General features: G+C 31.7%; 1 protein-coding gene across 1 annotated transcript in view; it reads right to left on the bottom strand.

The window, feature by feature from the left end:
• Positions 1–8,268, bottom strand: part of LOC132716109 (sushi, von Willebrand factor type A, EGF and pentraxin domain-containing protein 1-like) — a 31,961-nt gene extending 23,693 nt beyond the window's left edge. The window contains exon 1 of the mRNA XM_060699288.1: positions 7,796–8,268. Within this exon, the coding sequence (XP_060555271.1) occupies positions 7,796–7,856 (61 nt within the window). The 5' untranslated portion in view covers positions 7,857–8,268. The remainder of the gene's footprint in view (positions 1–7,795) is intronic.
• Between the last annotated feature and the right edge of the window lie 12,014 nt (positions 8,269–20,282).

Below are 20,282 nucleotides of genomic sequence, written 5' to 3' on the forward strand. Positions count from 1 at the left end.
TTAGCATCATTCTGTTAGTTTCGTCAATGCTAAAATCAACAGTAACTATGTTCCTGGAAATGAACATACGATTTATTTGATTCATTTTTCGATGAACTGAATTTATTCTTAAGTTTGTCAGTTTCTATGGTGTCCTATTTGAGGCAGTTAAAATATCGCCTGTGACTAAAACTCTTGCTTACCCTCGACCATTCGAAAAATAGGGAAAGCTTTTGTAATTGTGAATTTTGACAGAACTATAGCCCCTTTGAACTTAGAAAATTCTACAATAATCAGGCTCTTGTTTTACTATCATGAATTGAGAATAGTCTAGCGCACTGGCTCTTGTTAATAGATAAGTAGCGAGATTTAACATTCTCTTTCAAAGAACTTTCACTTTAGACACGGGTACTGTAAGTAAGTTACAGTTCTCAAAAGAAACATGCGTAAATTAAATTAAGGTGGATTGCGAGGAGTTTACATTTTCATTCGCACGAGGATTAAAGTATAAGAAAGTATATGCATGAGACAAATTCAACGTTGAATGGCGTTGACTGGCGCGAAATGTTTCTTGCGAGCTACTTTATCTATAAAAATACAGAAAGGCGTGACAAGATTTTAGGAAAAAATTCTAAAACCATGCAAAGTTCAGATGTTTTCTTTCTGCAACAGACGCAAGAAGACACTTTTTGAATAGCTCTCCTGTGGGCATAGCCGTATAACTTTACAGAGTCGTTGTATAAGGATAAAAGAGAATCTCAAATTCTGACAACTGATTTTAATCAAAATTTTGATTAAAAAAAGCTTTATCCACTTGTGAAGGATCTCAACGGTACAAGGTTTGAAAATTCTTTGCCTCCTACACTAGTCTAAACATTTGCCAGTCATTTTATTGATAAAATCGCAAAAATTCAAGATTATTGAAAGACTATGATAATTTTAAACCCTGTCCTAGAGATGTCCCATCTTTCAATTGCTTTGTGAATCTAACAATGGACGAAATAAAAAAAAACTCGTTTATCAATTATACACAAAATCATGTAATATGATAAACAAGATCATCAAGGAAAGGCGGCGTTCAATGAACGCCACACTACCGGCAAAACTTTTAAAATTCTTTCTTAATGACCTATTACTTATTAGCACCCAGATTGTGAATCTTTCTCTGACGCAATGTGTATTCCCTGCCAAATGGAGGCAGGCAATAGTCAAACCTCTTTTAAAAGTTTCTTGTCTTGGAACTATCGGCCCGTCAGTAACTTTTTTTTTTATCAAAATTAATAGAGAGAGATGCACTCTACCGACTAAATGAGCGACGGCAATCGCCTTCCACATGTGCGAGTCTGTACTTTTTAGACTTATTAATGATATTATTTAATGGATGAAACACCAGGGAGTCACTGCTATAATTGCTATTGATCTGAGTGCTGAATTTGTCACTGTTGACTTGATGTTCTCCACTTCCAATATCGTATTTGTTTCTCCAGACTCGTACATAACATAAAAAAGATCGTGGACACCGAAATTCTTTATTCCGTTTTAACTGTTTCTATTATCATATTCTGAAACCATGCAAAGTTCAGATGTTTTCTTTCTGCTACATATTAATTACGTATGGACAAAGCAAACGCCTTTAAATATACGTTGGAAGTAAGACATCAAACATAAAATGTTTCAATTTACAAGGAATTAAGACAAATTCCTATTGTAATACTGCGAAATATATCAATAGTTTGGGAAGTATTGAAAACTAAAAAAAGTGCATGTTGGTTTTCATACTACTAGTTTGCTCTTTAGCGGTTCGGTGCTTGTTTAAATGGCAAATATTTTGTAAAAGATGATCGATCATAGATATTTGCAACCTGAGAACTGTGCCTTAACTTGAAACATAATGTCTATTGAAAACTGACTGTCATGTACAGATATAGATCATATATTTAGTTTGGCAAGATTTACATGTTGCGCACATACTTACTTATAAAATAAAACAGACATGGAGCTATTAAAAGGAATCGTAGACTTTGTACAAAACACAATATAAATACCATCGAACATCAGTATCGCTTCATTTTAGTTTGTCTATCTTACAGAGATTTTCATAATACCATTTTCATTGTTTATTACTTTATTTTATTTGTTAGTTGAATAACTAGCTTACAATATTTTTGGGGCATTTTTATCCTTTTTTGTTTCTATCTCTTATCAAAATATACATCAAAGCAACAAACGTCTCTGGACAGTATTTACACCCAAATCAAACACACACCATTCATAAACCATAACCGAACAATAGTCAGTTGGAATTCACTCTCTTAACGATGATGTTTTGTTGATGAACTTATTTATGAAGAACTTATTTATGAAGACAGCAAAAAAGCAGATATTCTGAACAAATATTTTACAAGTCAATCATCAATTAATGATTCTAACAAAGATATCCCTTTCTTATCGCAAACGTCAGCAAATGCTTGAGTCATTTACAGTATATCAATGTGAAGTAGAAAATGTAATTAAATGTTTAAAATATGGAAAAGCTTCAGGACATGATGGTGTGATATATGACTTCTAAAGGAATCGTTCGAACAGCTAAAAATGCCTCTTTGTGTATTGTTTAATTTTAGTTTACAACATTGTTATGTTCCATCTTTGCGGTATGTGCAGTGTATAAAAAGGAGATCCGTTAATTGTGTCATATTACAGGCCTGTTTCTCTTTTGTCAACAATAGAAAAGGTTCTCCTTCGAACGACTTGATTTTCTTTAGACCTGGCGGTGAAGGAAAACCTACGAAAGTGCAAGCATATATTTACAGTAGGGTCCTTACCTCAACAGACCCTAGAGACTGCTATGAGATACAAGGGAGTCCGAGAACCAGTCCCTAGCTCTTATTGAATAGATCCCTTGGTTCTTTTACATGCCCGGTGCAAAGCACTGATACATGCGAGGATTACCTGGGTTTCATACCAGTTAACCTCTAGGTAGGTGGGAAACACTGAAAGTGTCTCTGAAAAATCCCAAGGGTGTTACCCAGGATCGAACCCGGAACCTCAGGAGTGACAGTCAGTGGTCTAACCGACTGAGCTATGGCGCCACCTACTTATTCTTATTTCTCAAACGAACACACTTTTCTCACCCTTTTTCAATCCGGTTTCGTTTTATGTGATTTCATTGTAAATCAGATTGTTTCATTGTATGATACTTTTTCTAAAGCTCAAGATGAAGGTCTTGAAGAGCGAGTTGTGTTTTTATAAGAAAAGCTTTTGACAAATTGTGGCACAAGGGACTCTTACAAAACTTAATTATGCAGGAATTAAAGGACATCTTTTACTTGATTTTCTAATTATCTCTGATAGACAGCAACGTGTTGTATTACCTTGATGTTCCTCAAATCTTATAAAAATAGGGACTGGAGTTCCACAGGGATCTATATTAGGTCCTCTTTTATTTCTCAACTTCATGAATGATATTTTTACAGACATGAAATCTATCATAAATTTAATAGCAGTTAATGCTTGCTTTTCTACATGGTTGTGAATTTTACAAACGAAACAGCAACTCAAATGCAGTCAGGTATTGAAACAATATCACTGGGAAAACAATTGGCTAGTGCAATTCAATCCTAATAAGTCCAAAAATTATACAGACTTTTGTTAATTTATAACCAATTTAGAGAAGAACTTGATAACATTTATATCTTTCGTTCTAATCCTTTTCCACAGTGTATATATCTAAATTTGATATATGTAGTGTGTATCATCCGTAAAAAATATGTTTAAACTAACCGTTTATTCAAAATATCTTTTCACGTACACGTCTTAGATTTATACGAAAAAAATCTAAACACCTTGCTATCAAAAACTCTAAACAACTTATGATCAAACAAAAGAATAAAATTGCCACAAAATGAAGAACACAAAACGTATTATTTTACAACTCTAAGAATAATAAAGGAAGACGAATGTTTATTAATCATTTATACTGCAAGTTTCTCCTAATTAAAATATAGACAAGCATGCATGTTACGGCATGAAAATACAATGAAATTAAAAGTTAACATGATATAACACATCAACCAAAACACATGAGTGTAATAAACACAGTTAATAAAAATGATATTACACTAGTGTAAAAATAACACTTTGACGTGACGTCATTTGGGATATTATATGTTGACAGGTTATATGGTCGAATATAAACGGTTGTTTGCAATATAACCCTTGCCTGACGGTTCGGGTTATATTTACAAACAACCGTTTGTATAGGGCAATGTAACCTTCTTATTTTAGGTATGTGATGAATATAATATTGTATTCGTGTATATTCATTAAAAATTTATTGAACTCGTTGAATAAAACAATTTATAATCGCCAGCGTTTCGCTTAATATGATTTTATTCAAAGACAAAAATAAAAAGCAGGCAACATATTCTAAGGGTGATTAAACAGTATTCGAGTGAATTATACTGGATCCACCCGACTTGAAAAATACAAAATTTGAAATAGCTAAAAGTACCAAAAAAAAAAAAAAAACAGGCACTCATAACAATGATGTCGTGCTGAACGATCTTCAACACTTATAAGACTTCTTGATGCAATATTTTCTAAATAAGATGTCATTCCAAAACTGTCCTTTTCCGATTGATATAACGATAATACATCATTAGAATTTATACTAGTTCTCTATTCTTATACATATTCATCTGTCAATCTCTGCTTAAAAAAAAAACAGCAAAAAAATAAATAAATAAATTTGATTTACGCTTAGGCTCCAAAAAAAACCCCACAGTTTTTTCTAAAAGTCTAAAAGAATTCGTACATTTACAAAAGCGTTTGTACACCCTTTGTTTATATCAGATATACATGAATTAGCAATTGATTTTTTAACAATAATACTTGAACTTTTTTTATTCAAACCAACATTGAAAAGTATGTGTTTATATACAGCGGATATATTCCAAGTTCTCCGGACACAACTTTGTTACTAGTAGATTTTCTAACAACAATAATATTTCTACAAAATGTCATGGGAAAATTTTCTAACTTTTTTATTTGACTAACAATAACACATACTTCACTTACATACATTGGAAAATAGAACCAACCAAAGATTCATGTAACTGTAAGGCTATTTTTGGTTGCGTTTCAAATTTTGTCAAATTTGCCACTAAAATATTTAAGAGTTTTAAACCTTTACGATATAAAGTTTGAGTACTTAAGTTGAAATTGCCAGTAAAATTCAATGTGACTCCTTGACAATTAAAATCATTTACAACCTCTATATAGTCTTGACTATATAACCAGCACCCCTCCCCCTTAACGAAAACCTACTATTTTGGTTTTATTAGTATTAACTTTTAATTACAATTTATTCCATTATTCACGAAGTTTGTGTGTACTGGAGATCTGAAGAAATATCAGCAATAAATACCATATCACCAGCGAACAAACGTAAAATGAGGCAAATGAAGGGAAATTATCTCCGCTTGACGTAATCCAATCGAAATATTGAAAAGAACAAGAAAAGTAATGATGCAAAGTATCAAAGTGCGCCCAAGCAAGAAAGGCAGCATTGAAGATGAACTAGCAGACATATGATGACCAGATATTCTTATAAACTTTTCAATGGTTAATTGGGTTTTACCAGAAATGTATATCTGACGATAGACATTGTTCATCATGAATTTTGGTAGGCATGCTAGAGATTAGAATATTAAATGTTGTTTTTTTCCACAGGAACTTGAAATTATATCAATATTAACGATAATATTCAAAATATACAGGTTTATTATATCCAAAATACACCCCCTATATGGTATAAGTTTATTTATACTACATAGAGAGTATTATTGGATATCATCATTAACATTGGTTATTTGATAGAATTTCAAGTTCATGTGGTATTTTCGTTGGAACATAGTGGTCAAAATGAAGTAAGTCTGTTTATCGGTTTATTGGAGGGGGTCAATCTACTATTTTAATGAATTAGTTTACTTAAAAAACCTCGTCTGACCCACCTATGTATTTACATTCCTATTAATAAAACCCATAATAACTCATGTTGAAATTGCAGACGAACGTTTCTGTTGTTAAAATGTCACAATATTCGACAAATAAACATTCCGCTCAAAAAAGAAAAAAACAATTTCAAAATGATATAACAATTCGTAAAAATGGCATACTTATATTGTTTCTGTAGATTTATAAAGAGTGCAATGAATTGTTTGAATATGTTTGCATTTCATTTCCTTCAAAATTCTCCAGTTCGTTATCATTACCATAGCACGACACGAATGACCGTTTCGTTAAACTCAAACTACTTCTATAAATAGATTTTCGGACTTTCACAATGTTAAGGTCATCATTCTATTTATATGTACAGTAATAACACTGTGTAGTACAAAAAAGCAAGAGCGCGATTAATTAATGGATTAGATTATTTCATTTGAATATGTTTGCATTGCGAATTTATCCAGTTCACTATTCTTTGTACATATCGAGACCTTTCATTTTTGATAATCAAACAGCCTCATACCAATCGGAATGGTCGGCTATTATGAATGACGAAAAGGCCCGAGAAGTAGCAATTGCCCTTCCACAAAATCTGATTTCATTCCATAAGGGGCGTCGCGCTGCGTCGCGGACGCCAATGATTACCACAGGACCTTACAAATTATTTAATAAAAATGTACATACTTGTTATCTTTCTTAATAATTTACCATTCAACCCACATAATACAACTTTTTAAAGATAATCTATCACAAAGTGAATTCCTGTATATAGAATCAAAACAACGATTTTAATCAATAAATGCACAATACAATCATTTATTCTTGTTCAAATATTTTTCCGTTAAGGAATGTAATATAAGAACAGCATGCGTAGAAGAGCTACCTTTATAAAAACCAAACTGCACATCAGATATAATGTTAATTTTCATTATACCACTTAATTAGTATGCTAGTAAACAGTCTACTAAGATGACTCAATAAAGTTAATCCTCTGTAATGTCGTACATTTTCTTTATTTACTTTTTAATTAAATTGTATGATTTCTATAAAAATGACAGATGCTAAAGTATAGCCAAATAGCTGTGTTATAGGGTCAGATAAAATATCCCTTGCTTTGATTCCTTTAAGAGGTTATCTTTCCCAGTCGTTTTATTTATTTTAAGCATAAACATTACCTTAAGTACTTTCTGTAAAGTGAAATTTTCATCTACTTCTGAGAAAACAGGGTTAAAATCTTTAAAATCATGTACTTTATTTAATTTTTCTGCTCTATGATTAAAAAAAAAAGATTTATCTTAGAGAACATAGTTTAAATTTTTTTTGTAAAATCGTGGAAAGGTATTTCAAAGTTATTACTTCTTCAAGAAACATTATAAACCAAAAACATTTAACCAAAGTATCAATTTCACAAAATCCAATCAGCCACACAAAGCAGCTAAAAGTTTGCTTTTTCTTAAAAAGGGCGCTATCCACAAAACAGACAAAGTGCTGAAAGTGGTACATTCACCAACGCATAAATGCCCCAATCGAAATACGAAAACGAAAATATAGAGCACACTATGGCGATTGTGTAAATCAAAAAATCTTAAATGTTTTTATTTTATCTTAAAATATTATAGTCTTTTTATTATGATACATATTATTTTATAGTATCTTCCGTAAAAATCTATTTCAAATTTATAAAAAAAAACATTATTAAGTTATGTTTCAACTATTTATGCAAAATCATATTTTTATCTTGAACATGAATACATTTTTGATAATTGTATTCCATTATTTCTTCAAATTTAGCAAAACACCAATTACTTACCTATTGCATTTACTCCGTGATAGGCAAGACAAACAAAACATATTCCGATGACAACTTTCATTTTGTTTTTCTACTTAATTTTACAATGAGGAAGATAAAAAGATACCATTGGGTTTCAACTCAATGTCCCTGTATTAAAACTGATAGTTCAATTTAACACATGTCACACGCATACGATCAGTAGCTTTTAATGCATTATTCAAATAATATAATAACGACAGAATTACAAAACTGCTCTAATTTCATCTCTTAAAGATCAATCTCGACAGTCTTCAAATTGTGTAACAGATAACTTTTTTCTGTATATTGTACATTCAATTAAAGGACATTTAAACATCATCACTTTATTTGCATGATATATTATTAAAAAACTAATTAAGATTTACAACCAATGTATCCGTGTTCTGCTTATCTGTATATAAGCTATATCTCATCCTTTTACTGAAGATAGAACAATGTGTATTCTCATTTTATTGCTGTTTTAGTCGAATACTTTACCCCGTATAATGTGTACTTCGCTAGCGTTATCTCGGCGATCTCCTGTTGCGTGCATGAATAATTGCATTCATTTGCTTTGTGCGAGGGTTGGGACGATGCTTTGTTATTTGAATGCTGTGTTATGTTTCCTTATTTACTGATACCATTAATTCTGTTTACATTGTTAGACGTTTGCCTTGGTTGTTTTTTAAGCATTTATAACGTAACAAATGATGCGAAATATGATCCTTTACGATCATTTGTTGACTATCAACTGACAGTTACTAAAATTTTAAACGGTGTTAACTACAAATAAATACTGATTAGGGACTACGTGTATACGCAGCTGTTATTTTGTCTTCTCCCAATGAAAATACACACACACACACACACACACACACGCACACGCACACACACACACACACACACACACACACACACACAAGAAAAATTAAACAAAAGCAAATCGGTAAGGCAACAAGTTCTAACAAGATAACATTAGGCCACAATGCAACAACAATAACGCATTTTAATATATATTTTCTATTCTTATTATGTTTTCTTTTCATATGATATCTCATAAACACTTAAGCCGCAGGTTTTATCCATATCATCTTAAAAAATCTGCGCCAGTCGTGAGCAGCTTAATGATGTCATCCTAAGTAAATGTCGTCATTTTAAACTGACATGGTTGTGTTTCGAAGAATGAGTAATCAAGCACCGGTGAAAACATAATACAATCCATTCTTGCATATCAGACTAGCTGGTGTTTCCGTTAGTTTAACCGATACCGGAAATTTTAGCTGGTATACGTATGGAGAGGGGAGGTGCCAGATGAGTCATGTGCTTGTCTATGACATGCTTAGGATGACAAATTTCGCGTTATGATTTCATACGCATTTATATCTGTTAGGTTCGCTTTTTATTGATACAGCTGGTAAAACTTAATTATGTCAGACTATTCCTTTGATGATGTATATAAGCGTTTTATTAGTCCCCTAACGGTATAACCGGAAGAGACTATAGGTTAACCCTCCGTCCGTCTGTCTCTCGGTCAGTCCATCTGTCAGTCCGTACAAACTCAGAGGTACTTTGCATGAATTGGAGAACAATTTAGGTAACAGTAAATTCTCTTTAATCCTTTTCATTCCGTTCTTACTTGTGTGTCTTTTTTAAGCCTTGTGTGACTAAAATGGCTAAATAGAACAAAGGAAAAGTCACATAAGTACCATTTCGTAAGTACATTAGTCCGTCCGTCCAAAAAACTGGATCCCGTGATAACGCAAAAAGTACTAAAAATATTTTTATAACTTCATATATGGATAGATGGCAGTCTGAAAATTATGCACGTCTTTTTCTTTCTTTTTTTCTTCCTATGTTGAACATTTTTGTTGCTATGGCAACAAATATACTGAAAATATGGCAAATGCATCGCATAAACTGGATCCAATGAGAACGCAAAACGTACTGAAAATATTTTTATGAAACTTTGAATATGGAAATTATGCAGGTTTTTTATTCTTTTCTTCCTTTCTTCCTATGTTCAAAAATGTGGTTGCTATGGCAACAAATATGTTTAAATATGGCAAATTGAACAATATTTGTAATTACTCAAAAAGTGCTGAAAACATTTTTATAAAATTTAAAATATTGATAGAAGGCAGTATGGAGATTATACACATCATTTTGACTCTCATTATAGGGAGTATATTGCCATGCGTCGGCAACCTTGTCAAGGTCTCTGATTAAAGATTCAAGGTTTTTACGTTTTTTTCTTAAGGTATTTACTTCGAACTTCAATTATATGTTTATGATCATCTACCACATCATAAGTGACAAGGTTTACAACTGTAGCACAAAACTTCGCAGAATTACCCCCTTTGAACTTAGAATTTTCATAAAAAAATGTTTTGTTTCTTTAAAAATTCTTTATTTCTTAATGTATCTACTTGGTTTAAACATATTTTATTTTGAACATTTTGCACAAATAAAATTATAATACAATAATGTTTAACACAATACAATGCTGAAAAAGGATCAGATCCGAAAGCATAAAATGATTATAAAGGCCTTTTTCTAACATAGGATAAATTACTATCAATTAGATGGGTTTTGAAAATGTTTGAAATATTGAATAAGAAAACAAAACAATTATTAATACTAGTACGTTGAAGAAAGATGAAAATTAAAAATGTCAAGTTAACGACCTACGAAACAAACAATAACATATAGTAGGTGTTTATATATAAAATGAGTAGAAATATGGACTTATTAGATAAAACGCAATATTTGTCGTGTTAATACATGTTTTCAGTTTTAGACTTTCATAGCTTGAGATAAAAAACTTATAACGTTTTAAATAGTGGAAAAAAGAAAGAAATCGTTTGCTATCTCGGATATATATTTGAACAGCCTGAAATATTCTGATGTTGATGTCGTCACTTAACTTTGTGTCGCCGTTAATTAGTGTGCGGAGAGTTAAATTACAGTAATTTGAAAGTGTTTGGAAAAGGCTATCTATGATAGTAGTGTATTGTTTGATTCAAAGAAAAAAAAGATGGTTAGTTCCTGGAAGTCCACATTGGCATAGAGGTGTGTTTACAATATTTTATCTGAAAAGATGGAGGTTAACAGAACTACACTCTGTTCGTAGACTGCATGGTATTTTTGGCATTTTCTGATACCTGTATAGAAATTTTAATGTTCCAATTCAAAAGACACTTGAAAGAAGATAACGAAGGGGCATTTTGTATATCATCTGGTAGTTCATTCCATTCTCTGAGAGCTGAGAAAAGAAAAGCATTATTGTATAAAGAAGATCGTGTATGTATTCCTTGTATATCGTTCGAATTTCGAAAATTATAATGCAAGGTCTCACCTACAGAAGGACGGACAAGACTTGATAGGAAGTCAGGTGAGAGTCGATTTTTCATTTTATAAACAAGAATCAATTAATATTTCTTTCTCCTACGGTCAAGAGGTTCCCAAGAGACCTCTCGTTGGAGCTCATGAAGGGACACACTTTTAGTAGCACCAGAGACAATTCTTAAATTTTCATGTTGTATTTTATCGAGCTCATCTAAATTGTACAAAAGATTTATGATCAAGTTGAAATTTAAATTTGCGCATGATATGTATACGTTTCCAAGCCCTCTCCTTTACATGATTAATATGAATATGCCATGAACCATCGTCTGAAAAGTGTAAGTCTATGTGTTTGTGAGATGTCACTGCAGGTATTGTCTGGTTTTGCATTGACAGAGGTGGATGGAATGGTTTATCATTCAATCAAGGATGTTATATTTTCGATCCTTAAAGATCGTTCAGCACGACAATATTGTTGTGCTTGTGGTAATTTGGTTTTTTCATTGGCTATATTCTTGTTGGGTGGTTCCAGTATACCTAACTTGAATACTGTTGAATCACCCTTAGGATATGTGGTCTGATTTTTTAGAATTGTCTTCTGACGTATTATCTGTGATATGTAGGCTTCATACGTTGCCCCGTACTTCACTTCAGTGTTGTTATATTTATCTGGTCCTTCGGGATAATTGATGCCAGCACTATTAAGTTTTGTGCAGTACCGCTAAAGCCGGTCCTAGGGAGCGTGAGGGATGTTGCACGTTTTCAGTATCCCACATGTACAGACTCAATCAAACCGAGTCTGCAATTCTCTTGTAATTTTGTAGTGATTAATGATTCCGATAGAAGATTTTCATAACCTCTGATCCCCTTTCAAAATTCTATTTTATTTAGCTCCGCCCATTGTTTTCTCGTTAAGGGCAAACACATTTTTTACTCGAAGCCCATATGCCACTTTTCATGGAATGGCACAAATGTGTCACATTGAAGGTTCCATGATAACCGCCATATGAACAAATCTGCGGATGTTTCTAAATTCCAATTTTTTACAACCGAAGCCGGTGCTAGGGGACGTGGACGGTAACTTGCACTTTCCAATACCGTCCATGAACAGACTCAATCAAACCGAGCCTGCAACATTTTCAATTTTGTCGTTTTGTGCGTTCTTTAGGGATTCTTTATTTTTTCGGTATTTAAAATGTTTTACGTGTGATTAGCATGGTTTCAGATTTAGAAGGATTAAACTTACCATTTGTCATCCCATGAGGAAATTTTGTTTATGTCAGATTGAAGACTATCCGCCGCAGAATGTCTTGTAGCAAGGATTTCAAAATTTATTTATAATCAAAAGTTCTAAGTCAAACATATTAGAAAATAAGTTATAACTGCATACCAAAATTAAGTGAGTGCAAACTAACATTAAAAACGACACTGAAATGGTAGTCCACTCACTGAGTATTTATTAGATGTTTTTAACTAAATTACTAAAACGGTTATGAAATCTTTTATTAGCAGTACTTAAGTATATTTATTTAGTACAATACCATATGGTAGGTTAATTAAATGCTCGTATTTAATGCATCTCTCAACTATAAATGAATTCATACATATACGTTTTTAATGTAAGTTGTCACTCACTTAATTTTGGTACGCAGTTATTACTTATTTTCTAATATGTTAAACTTTTAACTTTTCATTAGGTTACAATACAAAAAAACAGGATGGTCAACGATCAAATACAGGATGGTATTGACGGCAAATAGATTCACAGAGGACCTAACAATGTCAATGATATAAATTAAGAAAAGATGGTGACACAGAATCGAGCCTTGAGATACTCCTGCGTTGATTACAGACCAATAAGATTTGGCGCCAGAAAGGACAACAGATTGTCCAGAAACCAGTCGAGGAGGGGTCATTGAAGACCGGCTACATTTAACTTTATCAGGAGACCCTTGTGCCACACTTAATCGAAGGCCTTGCTGGTGTCGAAAAAGACCTTCATCAAGGGCCTTACAGAAGGAGTTGTAAAGAAAGGTTAATTGGTTCACAGTTAAGTCGCCAAGTTTTAAACCAGATTAAAGGGGAGATATAAAGTCATTGTCATGGAGACATTATAAATACTAGTATATACTTGAAAATAATGCGTTCAAAGATTTTTATTTCTATACAGAATAAGAGAGATATAGGACGATAGTTGTTGGGTAACGATGGATAGCCTTTCCTAAACAATGGGCAAATGATGGCATCTTTCCAAGTTTGAAGAATCTTACAAGAGCGGAGTGAATGATTAAAAAGTGAACAGAGTGGGAATTTGATTACAGACGACATTTCATACAAGATCCAATTGCGTATTTCATCAGGGCCAGAAACTTAAGTGGTATTAAGAGTTTTAATGGCATCTTCAACATCTTGTGTTGTAATGAAGTAATGAAGTACTATAGTGTTCCCATGCTTCTCTAAGAAATTGTCAGGAACTTCTTTATCAGAGTTTTTAAGAGAGGACTGATTGCAATCATTCAAACTTCATATTTGTGTTTATTATTATCACTCAGATCATTTGTAAGAGGGTTCAATACTCTAGTTTGTCTATTTTTAGAATTATGTCCCCCTTGAAATTAATTTTTTCTAGAAATTATTATTTTTAATCAAACTTCTTCATTTCTAATAGCATTTTCTTCAAACTCTCACAGCATAATGATATGACAAGGGGTATAAATCTAGCGTCCATATTTCCAGAATTATCTCCTCCTTAAACTTTGAATTATTCTTATTCATTATTTATTCAGATTTAAAATATACATTCATTATCAACATCTACATCATATGTAATTAGATTCATAAGTCATGGTAAACTAAAAACTCAAAAGATTGAAATTCATTTATTCATTCATTCAATCAATCAATCAATCAATTAACAAATCAACCAATCAAGTAATTGAATGGCCATTGACTCTTAAGAATCTTGCTGGGGTTCTAACTGGTAGGGGACTTATGGATTGCTTTCAATACTGTAATGATTGTTCGTAAAAATGGTATTTGAATTTTTATATGCGTCCGTGCCGAAGCGCGACGCCCTTTATGGAATGAATGAAAGGGCAATCGCAAATTTTCGGACGTTCCAATTGGAAAATTGGTTGTTTAAACGAAACCGTCATTCGTCATATAAAAAAATTTAAGGCCATTTTGTTACGAATGTTATCATTCTGAAACTGTTTTTTCCGTCCGTTATTTCTGGTAAATTAATTGCTTCTTTCTTTTCTACGGCTGACATTTTTTACCCTGAATATTTAAATCGACCCTTATTTTGTAAGAAGTTGATTCTATTTTGTTTCAAGGCACACGACTTTATGGTGGATTGAGTGGAATGTTGACTTACCGAATTCTGTGACATTTAACAACAGAAACATTCGTCTGAAGTTCCAACATGGGGTGTTTTGGGTTTATTGATAGGAATGTAAACACATTGGTAAGTAACACGAGGTTTTTGAAGTAATTCAACAAAATAGTAGATTAATCTTCGAATAAATCAATTAACAATAGCTTTTTTTCAATGCCAACCAGCTTTTACATTTTTGACTCGCGTGACTATGATGTAAGTGAATTTGCTCATACCTTTCTAAAATTCAGGTAACAGTCTTCCGTTGTACTGATTAATAATGTTTCACCATATCAACATGCAATGCAAATCTATTCATGATTTTATTTAATGTACAATTATTTTGTTAACACGTATAACAACAACAAAAAAATCCTGAACATGATCATTTTGAAATTCATCCCAAATTTTTCATTCCAGTGTGTGTTCTACTATCAGTATTTATCTGGCACTTTAAAAATAATTTATGTACTTATAAGTACGTCCCAGGTATTGAAATGTATATAAAAATGCATGTAATAGTATTATATAAGCCCTTTGTTACTTTTTATATACTGTTTGTATATTTGTTACATTTATAATAAAAAACATACTTTTTTATTTAACTAGAGCGCTACGTACTGTTTTGTATGTTCCAAAGAAAATACATTTAATATTCTAATCTCAAGCACGCTTACTAAAGTTCATGATGAACAATGTCTTTTGTCCGTCCTTCATCTATGAAAAAGTATGATATACAATTTTGCTAAAATCCAATAAACCATTGAAAAGTTTGTAAGAAGATATCTACTAGTTCATCGTCACTTGCTGCATTTCTTGCTTGGACGCCCTTTGATGCTTTGCATCAATGCTTTTCTTGTTACTTCCCGGTATAAAATAACCAATAACTAGTTTGTCATCATGTGGATTATATTTCCAATGGTAACATATTGCATTTTTGTATATATGATAGTTTAGTATTCCCTTTGCTGGCAAATTGTGAGCTTTTTAATCCTTATCTATGTTTAGCGCATTTACCTTTAGATGTGGCAAACAGGATAAATGTTTTATTTTACTTAATCTAGTATACATTATTTTACTTAATCTAGTATACCTCAATTCTAAATACAAATTTTACACCCCACTTCAGAACATTCATAGTATGGGAATTCAGTTTTAAAGCTGTAAAGGTGAATGTTAAGTTGAGACCCAAGTTTAACACAGAGAAAGAACATCGTCACTTAGCTAGATTGTTACAGAATTAAGTTCGTCCAGGTTTTCAAAAAATATTACGTGGTCACCAAGGTGCATTTATAAAGTTTTTTTATACTATTAATGAGCATTGATCACTGTAAAATTAAACGGCAATTTATGTGGTTAATTCAGTTGGGTCGTGTGCTGTTTTTTTTTACAAAGTGTTTATAAAAATCTCATTTTTCCTTTTTTTCTTTTTTTTTATCTATAAATATTTCATTCCAAAGAAACAGTAAATAATTAAAGTATATTTGTTGGCTTGTGTGTAATTTGCGTTTTTATTTCATTAACTACTTCCCAAATAGTATTTTCGAGGTTTGAGAACACATTTTCCTTTTAGTACATGCTTAATTACCATTTTAATTATAAATGATTGTTCGATTATTATTATGATTCATTTTAAAACATGAATGTGTTACATCTTACAGGAGAAATTTGAACTTTGTCTAGCGGATATATACGTTGGAACTAATCATTTTACCCATACTTAAAGAAGAGAAATTTATGTAAAGACTGTAAAAACAATACGTAGTTGTTGTCAGATTTGTATTCATTCAAGACATGAACAAGAATTTGGAAAGCATACATATCATTGGTTTCATCCATTGTGTTGATATATACTTGAAACACAGTTTACATTTAGAGAAACATGATAGACTTTGCTTTACTTATTATTCATAGATGCTATAGTAGACTATGTTATCTAATGATTCTGTTTCTATGATAACAGGTTCATAGAAAAGATGAAACAGTCTCTTTAGAGATCTGTTCTTAATCAATTTTCGTGTATTTGTTTTACATTTAAGTAGACTATCACACTTAAATATTCTGAAATGTATTGTAACATAAGAACTTAGAATAAAGGTAACTTTGACAGGAAACAGAAAGGTTCTTAAAACACCGGATCATTATTACTTGGATTGGTCTGATATAAAAGGAAATTAAATTTGTGGTAAAGATAGAACTAACAATCAATTATACGTTTCAACGGAACAGAAGACGAACACATATTTTGTCTAATAAATACGAGATATGCATGAAAATGTTGCCAGTGTGAGCAACGATATTTACATTTACCATCTAAGAAGTGTTGTGATGTCTAAAGTTTCCAAACGATACAAACAAATTGAGATGTCTTAACACATGCCTTTAAATGCAAGTAAAGCTAGAAGTATCTTCAGTTTCAATTCCTCGTTATAAAACAGCAATATTCTGCAAGCACAGTTTCTCGTGTTAACAATTTTATGATACGGTGCAACTTCGAGAACAAGAACTTTTGTATCCGGGTGTATTATTTGTTATTAAGCTGTCGTTTTATTCTGTTAAATGTAAATTCTGTTTCACGTTAACGTTGCATTATTGATTAATTTCAAAGGGAGATTTGGATCGTATCAATTAATTCAAATGAAATATTTATTCCACACGGGATGTTTCAAATAGAAAATCTATTTGAAAGACCCTGTTCCACAAGAAAGTCTATTGTAATGAACTTTGAAAGTACATCGTAGTTACAGGTGTATTTTAGAGGCTCGTAGAATTGAGCTACTTCGCCAATAACCAGTCACACATCCAGTCATTTCTAAATGAGGAAAACCAAAGGTAAGAAAAGAAACATACTTTATTCCAAAGAAAACAAGTAGAGTTTTTGATGCTAAAACATCAAGTCGCCGGATATAAATATGATTGTATTATTATAAATAAAAGAAAATATCAGTTTAATGGTTCGAGTATAAAGAAAAGAGGAACAATAAGTTGAGTAATGTTTTTTCATAATCACGTTTCCATGTACTTGCCACAATTATATTCTTGCTTTAAACTTTTTAAAATAGTTTTATGCAAACAATTATGTTATGTTATAATAAAACATCATATTTGAAGTAAACTTGCTGAGCAATTTTGTCAAGAAACTGTTATCATTATAAAATAAGCAAGTATTGTTTGGCAATATTTGCCCGAGACTCATTAATTTAGTTTTTATAATTTATTATGATTAATTTTATGGGTTTTATTGTAAGTATAATTACATGTATGTATCAAATACGTAATACTGCTCGATGGCCTCATGGTAAGTATGATGAAGTTGTAACCTAGTAGGCGCAAGTTCGAATCTTGGTTAGTTTTCATAAATTGATTTTTATTATATCTTTTAACTATATGAAACATAAGTCGTGTGTTTCATTTCTAGCACTTTTTTAATTATTTCATAATTTTGATAAATGGTCAAGTTTTGAAAATACAAAAAAAAATATCATATAAGAAAACATAAAAATCACTTTATCGAACGTACAGTCTTCAATTTGAAACTTACTGAAAATCTAACACCTTGTCATCGAGGCTTGTAAAGCAAATGATATGCTTGAAATTCTACTTTATACATATATACCGTGGAACCATACATTGAAATCCGTAACTTATACTTCAGAATCCGATAATTACCGACAAATAATTACCGATCATCGATTATTTGCAACGTGATTATGAAAATATTTATGCTTAATTATTGCATAAAACAATGCAATTCTACTGTAAAACTGGCGTCTGCATAAAAAAATATTCTTATGCGCTATCGAAAAAGAAAAAATATAATTTAGTTAAAATCAATATTTCCGTCGTTACATACGATATTGCCTTTCAATGCAATAAACTATCAACACAAAGATAGTTTATTAGTTTTCTCTTTGTATCCAATACGATTACGGCCCCTACCGTCATACCGAGATTTTGTAATTATTCATACAAAATTACTTTGATTTGCACCTTATCAGCTTCTATACCTTGTGCCAACCATTCACAAGTTACCTGTATGTCTGTCTTATCAGCCATTTGTTACTATTAAAAGATTTTATAACAATAACATAAAAATTCAGGGAGAAATAGTTTTATAACTAAATAAAATAATAAAATAGAATAGGTCTCATAAGATATAAACAACCAAAAAAATTAAAGTGTCATTTCAGATATCATACATGATTTATTTATCATAAAATAGCATCGCATGACACTTTAAAATAAGTAAAAGTATCCCTAAATCCAATGACTTATCCATAGGGATACATCATTAATTCATTTTGTAAAAATTGTAATGTTGCTTTTTTAGATGTCAATATTTGAATATTTCATTTTATTGGGTAACGTTATTGTATGTTTGAATTTTTGAGAATACTGAAAACAATTGTAGTCTTTAAATGTTCAGTAATTGATATGCTTTTATTTACAGAAATTAATGCCTTCTCCTACCATAGGTATAATATTAAACTGATATAAATATAGTCGCCGGTTTTTACCGGCGACTAATTACTAAACTGAGATAGGGTAGACAAAACACACAGCATGTTAACCACTGTGTATCTGACAGGACTATGTAAAATAGATCACATGAGCGTACCTTTGCTTATTTTTGATTATACGTCAAATTCAGTCCTTGGGCTAAAGGGTCGCTATTTCCAGGGATTTAGGAGAAATCTGAGCGATGAAATGTCATTTAAATATAATATTATTATTATCTAAAGTTATGAAAATTATATCAAGTATTGTATGTAAGATAAATTTGCATGACGTCTAATATGAATTGGTTCATGTAATTTAAATTATTTACCATATAGCCAAATGTCGATATTGTTATCAATATAGTTTCGGTTATGTTTAATTTTTTTATTCAACACACCTAAATATAAGATATAATCAAGGAAAATATCACTTTGAACTGATCTGTTTGACGATAAAGCAAACATATCAGATTAAATGTTTTAATCTAACAATAGGCTTTAGTATCCACACTATATCTAAATTTTACAATCACGCGATCTTTCTAAAATAATAATTTTAGAAGTGCGCATTGTGTCAATATTAGACAATATTTTTTCTTTAAAAATTCATCCAATTATAAGTTATGTGTTTTTTTTTTGTGTTTTTTGTTGTTTTTTTGTTTGTTTTTTTTTGCTTGATGAGATGATGTAAAAATGATGACCGGTGGGTGCCACGTGCACTTAAATTGTTATCCCTGAGCAAATTAAAAAAAAACAAGTTTGCGCCGGGGGTGGCGGAAGTTCATTCAAAAAAGACAAATATTTTAGAATGTCGGTCGGTGTGAAATAATTCTTTGAATATTTACAAAATAACAAGATAGTTACGATTGATTTAAACTAAGAGTGGAAACATATTTTAGCCGCGTCACGACAAAACCAACATCGTGCGTTTGCGACCAGCATGGATCCAGACCAGCCAGCCCATCTGCGCAGTCTGATCAGGATCCATACTGTTCGCTATCATTTTCTCTACCATGTATCCTGATCAGACTGTGCGGATGTGCAGGCTGGTCTGGATCCATGCTGGTCGCAAACGCACTATGTTAGTTTTGTCGTGATGCGGCTCATTTTAGTTATGTAAAATGTTCAAACTCAAATATCTCTCTAAAAAAACCGCCAAAACATTTTCTATTTTATGCGTAGTTCAGGTTATGTTTCCGTTTTCGAAAGAATTGACATTACGCCAGAGAAGAGATTGCTCCGCCCACTGATTCACGTGACCCGGTCATTC

The sequence above is a fragment of the Ruditapes philippinarum genome, unplaced genomic scaffold (genome assembly GCF_026571515.1).
Source record: "Ruditapes philippinarum isolate M1 unplaced genomic scaffold, ASM2657151v2 ctg4473_1_1_1_1, whole genome shotgun sequence".
NCBI classification, from domain to species: domain Eukaryota; kingdom Metazoa; phylum Mollusca; class Bivalvia; order Venerida; family Veneridae; genus Ruditapes; species Ruditapes philippinarum.